General features: G+C 37.4%; 2 protein-coding genes across 3 annotated transcripts; both read right to left on the bottom strand.

The window, feature by feature from the left end:
* Positions 1 to 351: 351 nt before the first annotated feature.
* Positions 352 to 6,666, bottom strand: LOC128022094 (Krueppel-like factor 15). The gene is made up of 3 exons (XM_052609333.1): positions 6,499 to 6,666; positions 3,853 to 4,859; positions 352 to 2,654 (listed from the first exon to the last, which is right to left on the bottom strand). Exons 2-3 carry the CDS (start codon positions 4,803 to 4,805, stop codon positions 2,486 to 2,488), a joined length of 1,122 nt encoding a protein of 373 aa, XP_052465293.1. The 5' UTR covers positions 4,806 to 4,859; positions 6,499 to 6,666; the 3' UTR covers positions 352 to 2,485.
* A 4,629-nt stretch (positions 6,667 to 11,295) lies between these two features.
* Positions 11,296 to 18,968, bottom strand: LOC128022091 (solute carrier family 45 member 3). Of its 2 annotated transcripts, XM_052609326.1 has the most exons (6): positions 18,337 to 18,968; positions 18,029 to 18,109; positions 16,372 to 16,547; positions 13,938 to 14,753; positions 12,945 to 13,210; positions 11,297 to 12,869 (listed from the first exon to the last, which is right to left on the bottom strand). In XM_052609326.1, the coding sequence occupies exons 3-6, from the start codon at positions 16,511 to 16,513 to the stop codon at positions 12,456 to 12,458; spliced, it is 1,638 nt and encodes a 545-aa protein (XP_052465286.1). In that variant the 5' UTR covers positions 16,514 to 16,547; positions 18,029 to 18,109; positions 18,337 to 18,968; the 3' UTR covers positions 11,297 to 12,455. The 2 variants fall into 2 exon arrangements, with proteins under 2 accessions (XP_052465287.1, XP_052465286.1); XM_052609327.1 differs by lacking the exons at positions 18,029 to 18,109; positions 18,337 to 18,968 and having other exon boundaries at positions 11,296 to 12,869; positions 16,372 to 17,127.
* Positions 18,969 to 19,913: the final 945 nt, after the last annotated feature.

The following is a 19,913-nucleotide window of genomic DNA, read 5'->3' as shown; positions in this document are numbered from 1 at the left end:
ATAGTTTATAAATGACACAAAAACATTGATTTTCACACTGTCAGAAAAAACTAATTCATATGTTTACCTTCATATAATAATGGTTAGAGTTAGTATGTCAAGTCAAGATTTAATTTATATTTAACCCAGAACTTTCCTTTGAATGGCCAATTAGACTCGTCTAAACCTTGAAGGTGACATATCACAGCTTCCCAAAAAAGGGAAAATACATTGGAAAATAGCATTTTTCAGTTATTCAAAAAATATAATCTAAATTTGACCAACTTTGACCATCTATATGGTATGAGAGAAGCTATAGTCGGATGGTCTGTGTAAATGGAAACTGTTAATGCATTAACATGATGTTGTAGATAAAGGAAATAATTTAACGCCTTTATTGGGTTGAAGGTGGCGGCAGAAAAATCAAGGATGAGCCCTTGCAAGGGAAAATAATGTTATAATTCCCCAAAACAGACATCTCCCTTCAAAAAAAAAAAAGAGAGAGAGAACAAGAAACTGAAGATCTTACATGACAGTACTAGTGGAAACACTGTAAATCAGGATGCTCTCGATGTGATATTAAAAAAGAAGTACCTACGTGATCATTCAGAAACTGCTACAAAGTTTAGAGTATTGATAAGTCCAGATACTAAGCGAGCACCTGATAGTTCAAGAAAGCCTACATGAGCTACTAAGTAGAGGGAACAAAAATAATGCATAAAGTACTTAAGACCAGAAGTAAAAAGGCTAGATGATGTCAAGGAAATTCACTCCATGTGGTAGATTAACATGACCCTTTTTGAAAAGAAACTTAAGCACAGTCCCAATTAATGAGAGTTGAAGCCTTCAATGACGTATCGGTAAAATGATGTCCAGATAGCTTCATTTCGACAGGAAGCGATCAGCTGCCAGTTTTTTTATGGACAGTAACACCTGTCCTCAGCGATTTAGCTTATCAACCGTGACACGGCACTAAGTAGAAAAAATGCATTGATCTAATGCAAAAAGCACATTACGACAACATAAAGGAAACAATTCTCTTTGTGTGATTACTGATCGAAGAGAAAATTGTTTCTAGCTTATATGTTTTACAGTACAAAAGTTCATCCATACATGTAGTGATGTTATCCACGGCCCCATACAGACACGGGACCCCTGGTTTGGCATTCGCTCTCAATAGACTGAGAGAGATGAGGCACGAGAAAAAAAAAATGTGGAGAGCAACTTGATGCATAATTAGCCTTCAGCTGGCGCAGGGATGTGATTGGGCCATGAAAATTACAGGTATTTCAACGCGATTGGGTTTGCACGAAAAGGAAGGGGCGGGGACTAAAATGTTTACATAAAACATAACATAAAAAAGTAAAATATATTCTAAAACACTGTGACATGTCACAAATAACTGCATCAGACCTAATTTTGCATTCTGTAATAATTCATTTTAAAAGCGCTGTACTCCAGCAGAGTACTTTAATAAGGTGAATCTCACGAGAAATGTCAAATAAAATTATTTGAATGAAATAAAATGACTTCTTTCATATTGTGACATTATTTTAATGTCAATTAAGTGCATTTGTCCACCCCAATTTCTCTGCAAAGAACAATCTGATTCGCATGACTGTAAGATAAAGATAAAAAATGTCTCAATTAATTTGAACAACTAATATTACCATAATGTACACGAACAATAGTACTATATCATTTAAATATATTTTGCTGAGCAATATGGTTTTTGATTAATTTTTGTATTTTTTTACAATAGGATCATGAGATGTTTTTACATTACACTGATGAAAATATGCTGCTTTTTGCATGTTTATATGGTTACTGACATTTTATAGTTTTAAATATACTTAACTGTCATAAGAACTATTCTTTATGCAACACACAAGTAAAACATTATTTTTTATTGCATTTTGTGGGACTAAATATTGCATTTCTATAGCATTTTTCTTGAGATTCACCCTGACAGAGCCCATGCTTGATGAGCATAGCCTAAATTATAGTGCATTTCGTCTTAATTTAAGGGAAATTCTTCTTCAATCTGGTTTTAACACTCTGGTCCTTTTATGTTTTCACCTGGTTAGATCTTTAACACAATCTTCACAAACTGTACAAGAAACGCATTTCTTCAAATTAGCCTGTGTATCGCCCTTTAGATCGCCAGACTTCCTGCAACCTCTGTTTAAAGGCAATAAATACAGATCTGGAAATCTGTTGCAGCTCAACCTGTAGCTCGACACCAGCGAAGGACGAAACGTGATGAAATCGACTGTGAGCTTTACTTCAGCCCACCAAAAAGCCAGAAATCTGCTTTGAGCTTAACAATCACATCCCTGAGTTTCAAGTTAGCTGACTGTAGCACCAAGATAAACGATAAAAAAGTGGGGGAGGAAACCGAGACAAGAATGAAGGCGGAAGGTTACGGGCTGTGAGCCTGTATACTGTAGGTATCATAGCTTTCCCTCTCAGACTCCAGGAATCACACTCCAGGTTTATGCGGCGATCAGACGTTTGCCCTGACCAGTCTGCCGGCACGAGGACCCCGGTGCACCTTAGTGTGTTTGGACAGGTGGTCACTCCTGGCGAACTTTTTGTCACACATTGTGCACTCATAAGGCTTGACTCCCGAGTGAGAGCGCCGATGGCGGGACAGCTCATCAGAGCGAGAGAACCTTTAATGCACAAAACACAGCAGGACGTACACATCAGCCCAAATCATTCAATCAAGGTCTTATTACAGCTTTTGATATTAATCTAAGTTGACCAATGAATAAACTTTCATCATTTAGTACTAGATAAACATTTTCTAAAAATCATTTTATTGAAATTGCTCTCACAAAGAAATATTTCTAGATATTTCTCAATATTTTGAGCATTGCTACAAAACAACAAAAAAAAATAAGTAAAAATTATAATTATATAATATATATATATATATATATATATATATATATATATATATATAATATATATATATATATATATATATATATATATATATATATATATAAATAAATTTATACATTTCAATGACATTTCATTATTTTTAAATTTCCTTACATTTACACGTTTTGCACCAAATACACTACCATTCAAAAAAACTGGGGCCAACTTTTAATACTTTTTATTTTTATTAATACTTCAATTCAGCAAGGACACATTTAATTGATCAAAAGTAACAGTAAATATATTTTTAATGCCACAAAAGGTTTGAAAATCATATAAATGCAGTTGTTTGAACTTTATAATGATCAAGGAATCCTGAAAAAAGGATCATGCTTTCTACAAAAATATGAAGCAGCACCTTTTTTTTTCTTTTAAACACGCACATATTTCTGGTCAGATAAATGCAGCCTTGTTAATCATAAGAGACATCTTTCAAAAACATTTTAAAAAGTCTTGTGCAATCCAATGCTACCAGGCATTAGCAATGGCTTGTTCAGCCTAGATGACATCAGCCAAAGAGAAAAGTTGTTTCAAAGATGTGGAAGGTTTTTTATGAAATATTAAGACATTTTGTGCTCCAACGAATATTACATCATAAGACCAAAACAGTGTAAAATGACACTTTTATCTTGTGTAGAGCTGCTTTATAGTTGAACTATAGCAACATTTACATTGTTATTTAACTAATCTGAATCATCACTAAACTAAACTGAACTGAATAATGACACTTTGTCTTTTTAGAGCTGCTAAAATTGTATTGTACTTTAATATATTTCGTGTTTATTACTGTGCAACTGCATTGAAACGATCTGTACTGTATTAAACGCTACTGAAATAAATGTGACTTGACTGTTAAGAAAGCAAAGAGAATTCATTTTAATCATCTGGCTTTCAAGTAGATTATTTTCTAGTTTCGACACTCACCTCCAGCCACAGTCTGGCCAGCTGCACAGGTAGGGTTTCTCTCCTGTGTGTCTGCGGAAATGAGCCTTCAGGTGGCTGCTCTTGGTGTACATCTTCTCACACCCAGGGTGAGAGCATTTATGTACCCGCAAGGTTTCCGTGGAGGACCTGGATGGACGTGGTGTGATGGCTTTGACCAGGCCTGTGCCCGCTATTCCGACCGCCCTGATGGCAATAGGCAAGGGAGCGATCTTCACATACTTTTGGTCTTGGTTGACGGCCTCACCAACAATGGGGAGGAGAGTTGCTGAGGGCACCTGCGGTGAAAGGAGGGTAATGTTCTGTGCCCCTTGGACACCAAGCACCAGATGGGCCACCTGAAGCCCACTGGCCACACCCGATTGGGTGTCTGGCTGTGGGAGGGTGTGGCTTAGCTGGAGAGGTTGCAATTGAAACACAAATGGAGCACCAATGAGCAACGGCGTAGCACTAGCCGTGGTGTTAACACTCTGAGCGTTAGGAGACATTGTCATCGGGCTGAATTTCGGCTCTATGTCAACGGGGGAAGACGGCTGTATGGGAGGCTCATCCTCCTTTGCCTTTTCCTCTGGACTAAGAGGAGCATCACTTAAAAGCTCCATCTTCTCCAACAAGAACTCCTCAATGTCCTCCAGGGTTGGAGAAAAGGTGCTGGAGAGCTGGGGTATAAAATCAGGCATCCTGGGCGGCTGAGTCAACATCTCCTCCGTGGAGTCGAAAAAGATCTGCAGCGGCCCATCGTCCTCGTCTTCCAACCCAGGGCTGTAGTCGAGCTGAGCTCCAGCATCTCCGGTTTCGGGACTGGAGCATGAGATGGAGCTGCCCCTCTCGCTGCTCTCACTGCCTGCCACTTCCACGAAGGGCAAGGTGGCCAAGGCATGGTCCGCAAACGATTCATTAGCAGTGGCCACCACTTTGTCACTTATGGAGACCATTTGTTGGTGTGCAGATCAGAGGAAGGCTGAAGGTGTTGCCACGATTTGTAAACACTGCAAAAAAAAGAAGAAGTTAGAAATGGAATAACCAGGATAAGTAGTGCAGTGGCACGATAAAGTATTTGGACACTTTAGACATAAAAAATGTAAGTGAATACATTTCCAGGTCACATTCCACAAAAAAAAAACCATGATGAAAAAAGTATATAATATTATTTATACTTCATATACATGACATACATATATTTCATATACATATACACACACTTACATAATATTAATATAGATAGATAGATAGAAAGATAGATATAGATATATTATGTATACATAAAGTACAGACCAAAAGTTTGGACACACCTTCTCATTCAAAGAGTTTTCTTTATTTTTATGACTATGAAAATTGTAGAGTCACACTGAAGGCATCAAGGGCTATTTGAGCAAGAAGGAGAGTGATGGGGTGCTGCGCCAGATGACCTGGCCTCCACAGTCACCGGACCTGAACCCATTCGAGATGGTTTAGGGGTGAGCTGGACCGCAGACTGAAGGCAAAAGGCCAACAAGTGCTAAGCATCTCTCGGGGAACTCCTTCAAGACTGTTGAAGACCATTTCAGGTGACTACCTCTTGAAGCTCATCAAGAGAACGCCAAGAGTGTGCAAAGCAGTAATCAAAGCAAAAGGTGGCTACTTTGAAGAACCTACAATATGACATATTTTCAGTTTTTTTTTTTTTTTACACTTTTTTGTTATGTATATAATTCCATTTATAATTCCACATGTGTTAATTCATAGTTGTGATGCCTTCAGTGTGAATCTACAATTTTCATAGTCATGAAAATAAAGAAAACTCTTTGAATGAGAAGGTTTGTCCAAACTTTTGGTCTGTACAGTACACACACACACACACACACACACACACACATATATTTACAATAAAAGTTAATTAATTATTCACAAATTATTGGCAGGATATTTGTTTATCTAGTACTACATGATGAAACCTTATTCATTGGTCAACTTAGATTAACATCAAAAGCTGTAAAAAAAAATATATATATTTTTTTTTTTAAAGTAATATATAAAACAATTGGACAACTTTTGATTCATAACTTAATTCTACATTCGATACGAATCACCTTAAGGTCAGATGGTCTGTATGTAGTTAGGTTAGCTTACAATTGTTGTAATGTTTTAATCTGATGCAATGAAAAAAAAATGCTTTTTGATAAGGGTCCAAACCGTTCTGGGGGCAATATTTACATGCGCCCATGCTCATCATCACAATGTTTGCAGACATTAAAGCACCGAGGTTTATGGGATGGAAAGAGGAGGGGCTGTTGAAAACACCATCACAACATAAATCACAATGCACACTTAACCAATTACAAGAGGAACGACATAATAAAACTGGCATCAACAGAGCAGCAATGCTCAACTATAGCACACACACACACGAGGCTCTAGACATGTGTTTCACAAAAGTGCGTCAGCAGGGCAGGAAAACAGGCCTGCACACATGCTCCAACACACAGGCGACAAAAACAGCGGCTTTTGGACAACACGGCCACAACATTCTCAGAAACAGGTGTCAAGTTCATCAAAGTCGGGTCGTTTAGATCGAATCTGACCCTCTGTTTAAAAAATCGACTTCGGGTTGGTTTACAGAACGTAAAACGATATACGTAGCCTCATTACCTTGTGTAAATATGGATTGAAATGTCCAGATTGTGGATGTGCGAAATAGGATGAATCCAGATGCCCCTTTCAATGTTATTGTTGGGAAGAACATCGTCCTTGCCACGGTTCCATGTTGGCATTTCTCACAGAGGTCTGTCACATGACACGCATCGAAATGCACTCTAGGGCACGGATCCGATTCCTCGCTTCTGATTGGTTGTGTGGCGGAGGCTCGCCCTAAAACGAGGTACGTCATTGGTTAGAGTAAATGGCTGCATGAATTATTTATAAGTACAGGAAAAACATCCAACGAAAGCAAAGGGGGAAAAAATTACAGCTTTTGATGCATTTATGCACATTTATATGTATTGCATGCAAGCAAAATATTTAACCTATTCAAACCCGAAATATGTTCTAGAACCATAGAAATATAACCATGCTTTTAATGCATGCATAATAAAAAAGTAAAATCCAAATGATTTCTAGAAAATGTATATATACATATAATTGTAAAGTATATATAATTTTGTGTTAAAATATAAATATTAATTTTGTTATCATTTTCATAGTTACTTTAAATATCATTGTAAACACTTTTATTTTTCTTGTGGCCATGCATATAAAGTACTGTCCTACTGCTACTTACAGTTATGGCCAAATGTTTTGGCAATGACATAAATTGTGTTCTGCAAAGTTTGCTGCTTCAGTATTTGCACATTATTTGTCCACATGTTTCTATGGTATAATGAAGTTTTAAAGGCTAACTTTGCACAAGTCTTCTGCTGTTCAATCATTGTTCTTCCTGCAGAACTTCCTTGATGTTTTTCTTGGAGAAAATTGGCTTCTTGCTGCCCTTCTTGACATCAGGCAATTGCAGATGCTCTCACACCAGTTTATTTGCAGCGCTTTTCACAAAACAAATAGTTTCAAAGCAGCTTTACTGAAAATTACGTTTCTACATTATATTTAGTAGTAACTTGTCAGTGGTGACTGTCAGTTTGATGTAGATATGGCAGAAATATGGTAAAATTCAGTTAATGATGTAAATCAAACCGATGATGAACACTTAACAGCAAAGAAACATCAAACATGTAGCAAAATGTTGCAATCAAACATGTAGCAAAATTTGGTAGCATGTTGTTTCAGGGTTGGCATCATCTGAGGGCCGGAGAGGTTTGCATCATATCTCAGATCTTTGTAAAGGCTTGATCCAGACTAAAGCTTGTGTAATTTCTACCACGGTATGCCAGTCCCATGGCAGAAACAGAGAAACAAATAGAAATGTAGTGTAGCTGCTGTTCCAACCAAGCAAAAAAAGATTTTTCAACCCAAGATAAGGAGTAATGTACATTTTATCAGATATAACTGCTGTACAAGATTGTGAGATGCATTATTTGAATGCTTGGTCAAAGAGTTGCGTCTAGATTTAAACAAGAGAGTAAGTAATAATATTTTGTAACTAGGAACTTAATAGGTAGCCAGTGCAGCGAGTGTGAAATTGGGGTAATGATCATGTTTTCTTGGTAAGGACTCTAGCCACTACATTTTGGACTACCTTTAGCTTGTTTGCATTGCGATAGTCCAGTCGAGGTCATGAATGCATGAACTAGCTTTTCTGCATCAGAAACAGGTAACGTGTTTTGTAGCTTGGCAGTGTTTCTAAGATGGAAGAATGCAGTTACATGTAACATGGGAAATATGATTTTCAAATTACAAGTTGCAGAGATAATAACAGTACATGCATAGTTGCAAATTGTAGTCCAATAGATTCTGTGTACTGCTTTTTGGTCCAATAAGTAATATCTCTGTCTCATCTGATTCAGTAGGAGAAAGTATGGTATGTGTGTTTCAGTTGTGTTTTTGTTTATTTTGGTGAAGTATAAATAAAGTCTTCCCATCTGGCTGCACTTGAGTCTTCGCCTCTTGCGATCTGTGACACTACGTCCTTGAAAAGTTTAGACGAAAATTTAGAGCCCTACTGATGATTAAGTCTAGAGTGTTTCCACCTTTTGTGTGGGTCCATGTACATGCTGAATCGACAGGTAAAAAAAAGCCTCAAGTCCAAATATTAATTTATCACCAATTAACTGTTTGACAAACACTTCCTGCTTCGATGTCCAGATCTGAATAAAAAAAAAAAAAACTCAAAGATGCTCCGAAGTCCCGATCTGAATCAACCGAGTCGCGAACAGGCTCCGAAGTGCCGATCTGAATCAACCGAGTCGCGAACAGGCTCCGAAGTGCCGATCTGAATCAACCGAGTCGCGAACATGCTCCGAAGTGACGATCTGAATCAACCGAGTCGCGAACATGCTCCGAAGTGACGATCTGAATCAACCGAGTCGCGAACATGCTCCGAAGTGCCGATCTGAATCAACCGAGTCGCGAACAGGCTCCGAAGTCCCGATCTGAATCAACCGAGTCGCGAACAGGCTCCGAAGTGCCGATCTGAATCAACCGAGTCGCGAACATGCTCCGAAGTCCCGATCTGAATCAACCGATTCGCGAACATTCTCCAAAGTGCCGATCTGAATCAACCGGGTATCGTACATGCTCCGAAGTCCAGAAGTCCCGATCTGAATCAACCGAGTCGCGAACAGGCTCCGAAGTGCCGATCTGAATCAACCGAGTCGCGAACAGGCTCCGAAGTCCGGATCTGAATCAACCGAGTCGCGAACATGCTCCGAAGTGCCGATCTGATTCAACGGAGTCGCGAACATGCTCCGAAGTGCCGATCTGAATCAACCGAGTCGCGAACAGGCTCCGAAGTGGCGATCTGAATCAACCGAGTCGCGAACAGGCTCCGAAGTCCCGATCTGAATCAACCGAGTCGCGAACACGCTCCGAAGTGCCGATCTGAATGGAGTCGCGAACATGCTCCGAAGTGCCGATCTGAATCAAGGAGTCGCGAACATGCTCCGAAGTGCCGATCTGAATCAAGGAGTCGCGAACATGCTCCGAAGTGCCGATCTGAATCAGAGTCGTGAACAGGCTCCGAATTGCCGATCTGAAAACTTCGACCAAAGAATGTAAAAAATTACTCTATTTCTCTAATAACTCTAACTCTACAACTCTATAAAAAACTCAGATCACGTATCTAAAAATAAATCGCTATAGTAAAAGAGAAATAATAAGAGGAGTGAAGTTTCCTACCATTCTGCTGTGTTTGGTCCTCACGCGTGTCTGACGCTCCGCGGCGCGTTTCCGCCCCTCACGCGCGTTTACAGCACTAAATTAATCATCTGTGCTAATTATTATACATTTACTTTATTGTCAGCTTCAGGTACTTCATTTATTATTGTTCAATGAACTGTTTGAAACAAAAAAAGGTTGTATTTCAGTAATAATTCTAAATTATCAAAATAAAATATATAAAATAAATAATAAAAAATATGATCTTCAGTTACAATAATTAATCCTAAATTTCTACATTAATAACTTGCTTTTAGCAACATCAGACGCAGGCGCTCACAAGATCTCCTGGTTCTTACTTCTGTAGACTCGCACTAAACGGTTCATTTGAATCAGTGAGTGGTCGACTCTAAAACAGCTGCAATCGGATCATTCTAATTCGTAAACGAATCGTTTGGTGCGATTTGCGATCCGATTTAAAAGTTTATTTTGAAAAGACTCAGTTCGTTCATGATGAATCAGACACCGCTTCTGCGTGTCGGAGCACGTGATATATTATAGGGAGTAACAATATGTTTTATGAAATGTAGTGAAGTTAAAAGTATGATCTTATGCTTTGGAATGTAGTGAAGTAAAAGTAAAAGTAGTTACTCAAAATAAAACTACTCCAGTAAAGTACAGATACTTGAAAAATGTACTAAGTAAGGTACAGTAACGAAGTAAAGCTACTGTCCACCACTGCCTAATATTAAGGTTTTAGTCACTGACCACAAAGTAAGCCTGTTCTATTTATATTTGTGTTAGCACAGTGTTATATGCATTTGTTCCATATAAACATGCCTAGACATGTCCGATAACGATCGTTCTTTAGTGTTACGATCGGGAATATTATTTAATGTTTGATTATTTACTCTTTATAAAGATGTCAATCAGTGTTATGATTTCTTAACAACTTGATGTTGTTCTATTAATCTGCTACAAAACCAAATGAGTGTTTAGCATTCTGTTTATGTAAATGTTATTCATATGCGCCATGATTTTATCCATATATGGAAGCTTTATGTTCATAGGGACAAACGATCACTCATGACTTCAAGTTTTCTGTGAAATATCTGGTCTCCTTTCATTTAACTGTTCAGGAGAGAAATGCCAGTGTGAATAAATATGAATGCTTTGGTTTCATTATGTAACAGTAAATGTTACTATTGTTTATATATATATATATATATATATATATATATATATATATATATATATATATATATATATATATATATATATATATCTTTAGTTTATTCATTTCTATATTGTATTTATTTTTGCAGACTATTTTCACCTTTGTACATCTGTGGACCTTCCTGTTCTCTGCACCATTGAAAGCTAATCACCTGTCTCCTCATTATTGGTGCTCTGACCGGCACCCAGGGGGGTTTATTCATCCATAACCTGATCAGAACCTAACAGTCTTAAAGTCTCTCCAACACTGTATATGCACGCATACACAGAGAGAACTGAATGGAAAGAAAAAAGGAAAATAAGAACCAAGTGAATGGAGCAATGGTTGGTAAATTGGTCTGCTTTGACTATGAAAAAAAAAAAAGATGCTACAGATACACTAGATGGCAGTGGTTAATAAAGAACTGACCAGTGCCACCCGTCCCAAGTCAAGAACTAACCGGCTATGATTAAAAGTGTATTATGCCATTCCTGACATAGCCAGACCTCAATTATAAAGTACATTCTAAGTTTTAGATTTTATTTAGTTAATTTAATTTAACAAATTTACTTGCAAATGCCTTTTAAGATAGCAACATTATATCTTACATCAAACACAAAAAAGAACCTACTGTAAAAATACAGTACAAGGAACTATTTGAAACAAATTGCAATGAATACATTTATTTGTCTGCAATCTCAAAGATGTATCAAATAAAATAAGCCATTAAGACATCCAATCTAGTCTTTTTGTTGCTCTTTAAGCACTAACAAAGAAAACAAATAAAATAGCCCGCAAAACTTCAGACTTGTTCCTTTCTCTCTTCAGATAGTCAACGATCTCTGAACCAAACATGTAAACAGCACTTTTTTTAACAGGTTGTACAGGGTGTCACAAGATTTAAAACTTGAAACAATCACTCGTCCTTGCTTTAAAGCAAACATTTAGTATATTTACTTTCCTGCACTTCAATACGCCCAAGTATGTTATTTCTCTGCTTTAAAGGCATACAATTGTGTAATATTGCAAATATGATATTGTTGTCCTACTCTGCTGTTAGGATGATGAAGCAGGCAGACAAAGGTTATTCCAATAATATAAAGTCCTTTAATTGGTTATCCTCCTCCAACGACTAAGAGCTTACACACAGCCTAACATCTACATTAACCGACAAACACAAAGAGAAAAAAGAGAGAGACTTAATAAGACCACTAATAAGGGTAAAACAGATGCTGGTATGTACTGTTAATGAACTTAACAAAGTAATGAGCAGAACCAAAAATGGGAACAGGAACAGGAACCTGAAGGGGAAACAGGAAAGAACAGGAACTAAACCATATATTGTTAAAAAGCAAGGGAACATAGACAGACACAGGTTAGATAACAGTAGTTCCATCAAATAAATCAATGCTCAAATAAGACTTTTTATATATATGCATGACCATATATTGTTTGTTGAAAATCATATAGCTTAAGGTTTTTTTGTTTTTTTTTTCAATAAATTACTTAAATTACATAGAGCGATGGTAATGTGCAATTAAATGCCTTTTCCAAAACTACTAAACAGAACCAGCTGCCCTTTATAGTTTTTTGTAACTATCCAGAGTCTCTTTTGGGAACATCCCTGTCATCTTGCATCAATATCCGCCTTCTCAAAGACAATCTTACTGGAGAAATACACAGCCACCAGACTCAACAAAGATGCACAGGCCATGTATGCGGTCACACTGTGGAAGAGTTGGACGATGGAGCCCATGAAGAGGGACGGGACCACCTGAGACAGCAGGTAGGCACTGTCTAAAATGGCGATGTCTGTGCCCATGCCTCTTTGGGCTGAGGGTTGTGTGTCCATGGTTAAAGACACATGCAGATCATGTGGTTGTGAGTTTTTTATATTGCTATGGAAGGGTATCGTACCTGGATACCCATTGACGCACCCATTAGCTCTTTTCTGCTTAGTCGAGGATGGCATCTCTGATCTGATTAGCATTAGATCTTCCTCCCTGAGAGGAAAATTGCTCCTTTCGGTGGAGAAAAAGACCTGGAAATTAAGAAGTGCAACTGTTTAGGATAAATACAGATATGCAAATGCATAAGCTTTGTTTGAAGCTCTTACCTGTGCATTTGAGTGGTATAAACATGTGAGTGTGTATGGCAGAATTTGCAGGGTGCAGAAGGTGTATCCTGTAGCAGCAGCCATGATGGTGACTAGTATAATGTTGTGGGATATGGTCATAATTGCTGTACTCACAGCCAGCAGAACCACGCTGCTCAGATACAGCTTCCTGGCACCGATACACAACACCATACGCTCCATTAGCAATGAGAAGATCACAGAGGTCACACATTGTAGGAAAAGACCCAGACTGGCCATTCGAACACCTGCAGTGACATAAAAATGACATTAAAACACTTAGATTCCATACATGTACAAGCCATTACTTCATTGTCACATAATCCTTTATAAATCATTTTAATATGCTGCTCAAAAAAGTTTCTTATTATTATCAATGCTGAAAACAGTTGCTGCGGAAATTATTTTTATTTATTTTTTTACATACTTTTGTGTTGGTTAACTGAAAGTGACGTGACATTCAGCCAAGTATGGTGACCCATACTCAGAATTTGTGCTCTGCATTAACCCATCCGACACACACACACACACACACATACACACACACACACACGCACGCATACACACCAGTGGGCAGCCATTTATGCTGCGGCGCCAGGGAGCGGTTGGGGGTTCGATGCCTTGCTCAAGGGCACCTAAGTCGTGGTCATGGAGAGAGAACTGTACATGCACTCCCCCCACCCACAATTGGCCCGGGACTTGAACTCACAACCTTTCGATTGGGAGTCCAACTCAAAACAAAAAAAAACTGCCAGACGACATACATTTCTATTAAAGATACACTCCCTTTTTTTTTTACCCCTAAGGGGTACATAATGGGCCCCAATTACAGCTAATATGCCTTTTCTCTAAGAGTAAACATTTTCTGAAGACAAGTTTTAAAATCATATGCAGTGTTGCTTCTCAAGTACAATTCTCTTGTTTCAAATACTTTTAGGAATGACTTTTTTCTTTATATTCCAGATAATACGTCACCTTCATCATAGCGGATCCTTCCTGAGGAGCCTGGCTCTTCACTGGGCACCCCATTATACAATCCTTCTCCAACAAAGTCAGTGTAGAAAAGCATAAAGGACATAAGTGCCATCCAACTGCACAGCTCCGCGACAAACAGCCTTGCAATGACTTTTGGCATGCGACTGCACAGCGAGTAGAGTCGGGGAACCACAGAAACGAGACTAGAGTACGTCCTTCGGAAAAGCAGAAATCTGGGGAATGCCACACAAGGGCAGCAGTAAGTCTTTAGTTTTTCAGGCTTTCTGGACACCTCAGCTTCCCCCAGCCTTTCTCGTACTGTCTTCTCCTCAGAGATGAAGGTTGTACCCATCAAACAGGAGAGAAAAATGAAGGTCAGAACAATGTAGATGAAGGCTTCTTGTCCACCCAAGTAGACCACAGTGTCCGAAGTTGTCCAGTCAACCGCGGGCAGCAGGTAGCCAATGCATCCGCCCAGACTGAGCATGAGGGAGTAGACGGAAAAAGCCTTGCGACTCTCTTCCTCTCCAGGAAAGAGGTCAGAGACCAAGGCCTCTAGAGGGGTGAAGCAAGCCTGACCACAGAATTCCACCAAACAAATGGCAAGGACCAGCAGTGGGACCTTCAGCCAATGCTGCTGTCGTTTTGTCAGCAGGGTGAAGAGGGTGGACGTCTGAGGGATGATCAAGAGTCCGAGCAGGACGCCCATGCACAAAACCCATATGAAGGGACGCCGGCGACCATATTTACTTCTCCAACTATCACTCGCCGAACCAATTAGAGGGACCGCGATCAGCCCCAGGACTGGGCCCACAGCTGAAATAAAAACATCAAATGTAAATGGAGTCTGGACGTGTCTGCTAAATGCATATATATGATACTATTTTTTTCTGTAGAAATGTTATACAACACAGTACAATGACAAATTAATTTATTTAATTAGTATTTTAATTGATAATTTTTATAATTTAATTAAAACGTGTTCCTGTGGCTAAAGTGGTAGAGCACTGAGTTAGCAGCGCAAGGTTGTGGGTTCAATTCCCAGGGAACAAAACATTTATAACCTGAATGCACTGTTTGGATTTAATTTAATTACATTTAAATGTATTTAATGAATACTTTATAATGAATTTAATTAACAACCAATTTTTTAAACATTTTTTTAATAATATTATAATAAGTATACAGTTGCTTTTACATTTCAGTAAAGTAGTCCCTCACAAGGAGATACATATTTAAGTGCCCTTAGCATTAAAACGTTTCAAAAGCCCCAGAGGTAGAGGTGACGAAGCACTGACGTGGCTCAGTAATTGAGTCAGATGTAAGCATTTACATGTAAACTTAACTTAAAGCTGCAGTAGGTAACTTTTGTAAAAATATATTTTTTACATATTTGTTAAACCTGTCATTATGTCCTGACAGTAGAATATGAGACAGATAATCTGTGAAAAAATCAAGCTCCTCTGGCTCCTCCCAGTGCTCCTATTGCCATTTGCAGAAAATACATCGCTCCCGTTAAGAAACAACCAATCAGAGCTGCGCTCCGTAACTTTGTTTCTGTTCAAAATGTAGAAAAATGTATATAATAAGCGAGTACACCATGAATCCATTTTCCAAACCGTGTTTTTAGCATGTCCTGAATCACTAGGGTGCACCTATAATAAGTGTTTATATTCGGACTATTTTAGATTGCTTCGGGGCACCGCGGCGGAGTAACCCAGTACCTTTGTGATTCTTCATAGACATAAACAGAGAGAAGTAGTTCCGGCTACGATGTTCTTCCGCAAGACACAAGCAGTTCTGTTTATTAACCGCTAGAGTGTCAAAAGTTCCCTACTGCAGCTTTAAGTTACGCAATGTTGGCGGAATGAACAGTTCCCACGTTAAAATGCGTCTGAAATAAAAGTGAGTCATTTGTTTCAGTAAGCAGTCTGGCGGATTTGGTTAATTTTAGTTCATTCGGTAAACGATTGGTCAAAGGATTCACCAGTGCTGGTTCAAATCAACTTGTGCGTACATTTGAACGATTCTTTTCATGTGTTCGTGAATCGAACTGCGCACGTATCGCTTTATGTTTGTTTTTACGTCAGCGTTCAAGGAGCGGCAAAAAGACAGGACGACACACCTTCTGGTGTCTTCTCAGAAACATCATTTAACTTAATTACAATATATGACATTTAACAAACTTGTTAACTGAGTTTGACAACTCATGTTTTACATATTTCTGATATGCAGAAGCATTATCATACTCATATTTGTAGGCTACTAGCCTACATTCTTTTAAATTTCAAAACCACTGAAAGCCTTGAAGCTCATGATAATCTCATCTGAAGTTCCAACACCTTTAAAATGTTTGTTCGTCAGTCCAGATATGTAATTAGTCGGCTACACTATTGAAACAACTTTGACAGTGATCTCTTTTGGAGTGACTCACCCAATACCATAGTCATGAATCGTTCTTCCACCCCTGCCTCCAGCAGCATAGGTGGGATGTAGATGGTCCCAGCAGCCAAGCATACCTCCAGGCCACATGTCAATGCATTAATCAAGAACAACTGTGAGATCCTGCCATGCATGTCCAGATTCTCCTCTCTTTCACCTCTTCAAACTCTGCAGTGATGAAAGAAGCTGTTTGACCATTTATTAATGCACATGTCCAATATTATGTCTTCTGTTGCGTGCTCTTCCTGCCACAAAGCTACCTATTGGATTCAGAATACACTGAATATATGAATCGTGTTCTTTTCAAAATTGCCCATTTGCTGTTTTTCTCAAGAATTTCATTAGCATTTGTATTCACGTATGCCAGTCAACTTCCCATGCTGACAAAGATTAGAAAATCAGCCATGTGATTATGACCGTTGACACCAGGATGTGTGGCAGAATAAAACACCCCTTTAGTCAACAGTGTGTTTGTTCAGGACTATAAAATATTGATACGTTTCTTAGCACGCAGCAGCTGATCTTTGAACTTAAAGGCACTACATCTATTAGAGCAGTTTTATGATTGTGGACATAACACAGCCTTGATTGTTATGAAAAATTTTGAATGCATGGCAACAATAAACAACAAATGTATCAATCATTTCTACAGCATAGGCAATTTGTTTGGGCATGAATCTGCTTTTATTATTACCTTTTTTTTAAATGTAGTTGATTAAATTTCATTGTATGCTCTCTCTTTATATATATATATATTGGATTTTTCCTGATTTGTATACTGTATACTGTTGGTGTTATTAATTGATTCATTATTAAGTGATGCATTAAACTAACCAATAATGATAGTAAAGATAAAAATATGTCTTAATTTTATATATATATATATATATATATATATATATATATATATATATATATATATATATATATATATATATATATATATAAAATACAGTTTTTTTTAACTTTCAGTATATCAAAGAATGTATGTACCAATAAAAAAAAAAAAAAAAATATATATATATATATATATATATATATATATATATATATATATATATATTAAGCCGCAATGATTATAATAATAAAAAAAAAATTTAATTTATTTTTTTAGCAGCAGAAAATCAGCATTAGAATGATTTCTGAAGTATCACCTGCCACTGAGGACTGATGCTGAAAATTCAGTTTTATCACCACAACACCAATATGAAGTGGACACCAGTGACCAAATTTACTTCTCAAACTATCACTCACCAAACCAATTATAGTTTTTTTTTTTAATTTCTCAAATGAATGCAGCTTAAATGACAAATTTTAAGTTAGTGTACATTTTAAAACATTCACATTTTAAAATATGACTAGATGTTGTATATAAATACTGTGAGGTCCCTTATGTTCTGAACCTGTTTTTCTGAATATTGCAAGCTCATTGACAGTTACAGCATCCTGTCACAATGATTTGACAGATTATTGAGACGGAAGGATACATATCTTTAAGTGCAACATGTACAAACAGGAGTGACTCTTTTATTTAGCTGTCAGCCACATACACTGGACTCCTGCCTCAGCTAAGAGTAAAAGGTTGAAACATAACTGAGTTAAGAAAAGGTTTTAGACAGGAACAAGCGCTGAAGCGCGTCACATTTTACCTGACGCTGCCTCTGACAGGGAATTTCAGCTCCTGGAATTTTTTGGTTTCTTAAATTGACATTCTGTATGCATGAATACACCTGTTTTAGGATAAAATTAACAAGCATTTAATTGATCATTTTTATTTGTCTGTAAAGAAATACAACTAATCACCCAATGTTTACTCAATTATTCATGACATTTAAAGGTAATAAATTAAAACGAATAAATGCCAAAAATACAAAGACAGTGCTCTGTTTTATGATTTAATGTCTACTGCTGCAACATCAGCAACACATCATCAAACTGTTACAAAAACAATACGTACGTTTGATATCCATCTGAAAGTGTGATTTGGAGTGCCGTCTGCTGTGGTTTTATTGATTCCCGTGTGAATGTGTAGAAAGTGCAGTGACATCAGTAGAAGTTTGAAGAGCCGTTCCAGGAGCGCTGCAGGAAGTGGGCGGGATGAGCTGAGAACACACACGTATAGAAAGCCACATCACAGAGGCTCTGCTTAGAAGGTCATGAATTAAAGCCATTTAAGTCAAGCACAACATGTGTGTCTGTTTTCATGTATGATGATTTCCTTAATGGATTATTTGGCATGTGAAGCTTTAGTCTGAGAGTTTGTAAGGGGAAAGACTTCAGGAATGTAATCTGTCTAATGAATATGAAGTCAGAAAACTGCACTTATATTTACTGTAAAAGATGCATTAGATGGAGTTCAGTATGGCAGGATGATGATGTCAGTGTTTAATATGGGATCTGAACTAATCACCTACACATGGAAAAAAAGTGGAGGGTTTTTTGACATTTTTCTTTTGTGAAAGTTTTCTGTTTTATCGGTTGTGTATACAGGTTGGAGGATTTTTTTCACATTTACAGGGTCACACATTTATATTTATGCATTGTAATGATGCTTTTATTCATTATTAATTTGCTTTTAAATAGTTTAAATATTATTTACACGTAGGCCTATTAAGAAATGCTTTTTGGACACACACACACACACACACACACACACACACACACACACATAATTTCACACACTACGTTTAAAAGTCTTGTTTGTTTCTTTTGTAACTTGACATTTTTCACACTATAAGTTTAACACAACCAGCCTCTTCTTTTTTTAGTGTTTTGCCACACTTCAACTTCCTTTTTTTTTTTTTTTTAGAAACTTAATGTCATTTAGTTTTATTCTAAAGACAGTCAGCACATTTTATTTGAGGAAATTACAATGTGATGATAATTATTGTTAAATGAAGTCTTTTTGTAGCAAGGACAATAGTGTACATTTTACTAATGCAATATATATCGTTAACGTCTTTGAATAGTCTCTGACTAGCACAACGGTGGTTGAAGGAGTTGGAACACTGCCACCATGTGTTGGAATTTAGTATCGCAACTACTGACGACATAATGTTTACGTTAACAACGATAGAATGACAGACTAACTTAAACTCTAAGGAAATCACGTTGGTTTTATAAGTAACTGAAACATAAGCCTGCTATATTTAAACTCTAAATCTTAATTCAATCCATGTTGACATATTATAAAGAATTATACTAGCAACACAGAATATAGGGAGGTGTCTCAAATATCCCAATTATCTCAGATGATTCAGACAACAATGTATTATGCTTGTAAAGGAATGCAGTTGTCAGCATTCTTGATATCTCACTGTCAAAACGGATTCAACTTTCTCTTTCTTTAGAAGTGAGATGAACAAACAATGAAGTTCCACTAAGAAAATTTGCTGAAAATAGATATGATTATAAATATATGTGTTTGTTTGTTCATGGTTACAGATTTGGAGAAATTTGGCATTCCTTCACTTGCTCACAAATGGATCATCAGCAGTGAATGGGTGCCGTCAGAATGAGAGTCCAAACAGCTGA

Source organism: Carassius gibelio, chromosome A11 (assembly GCF_023724105.1).
Source record: "Carassius gibelio isolate Cgi1373 ecotype wild population from Czech Republic chromosome A11, carGib1.2-hapl.c, whole genome shotgun sequence".
NCBI lineage: Eukaryota > Metazoa > Chordata > Actinopteri > Cypriniformes > Cyprinidae > Carassius > Carassius gibelio.
The sequence above is the reverse complement of the archived record's forward strand: the minus strand, read 5'-3'. Positions and strand labels throughout refer to the sequence as shown.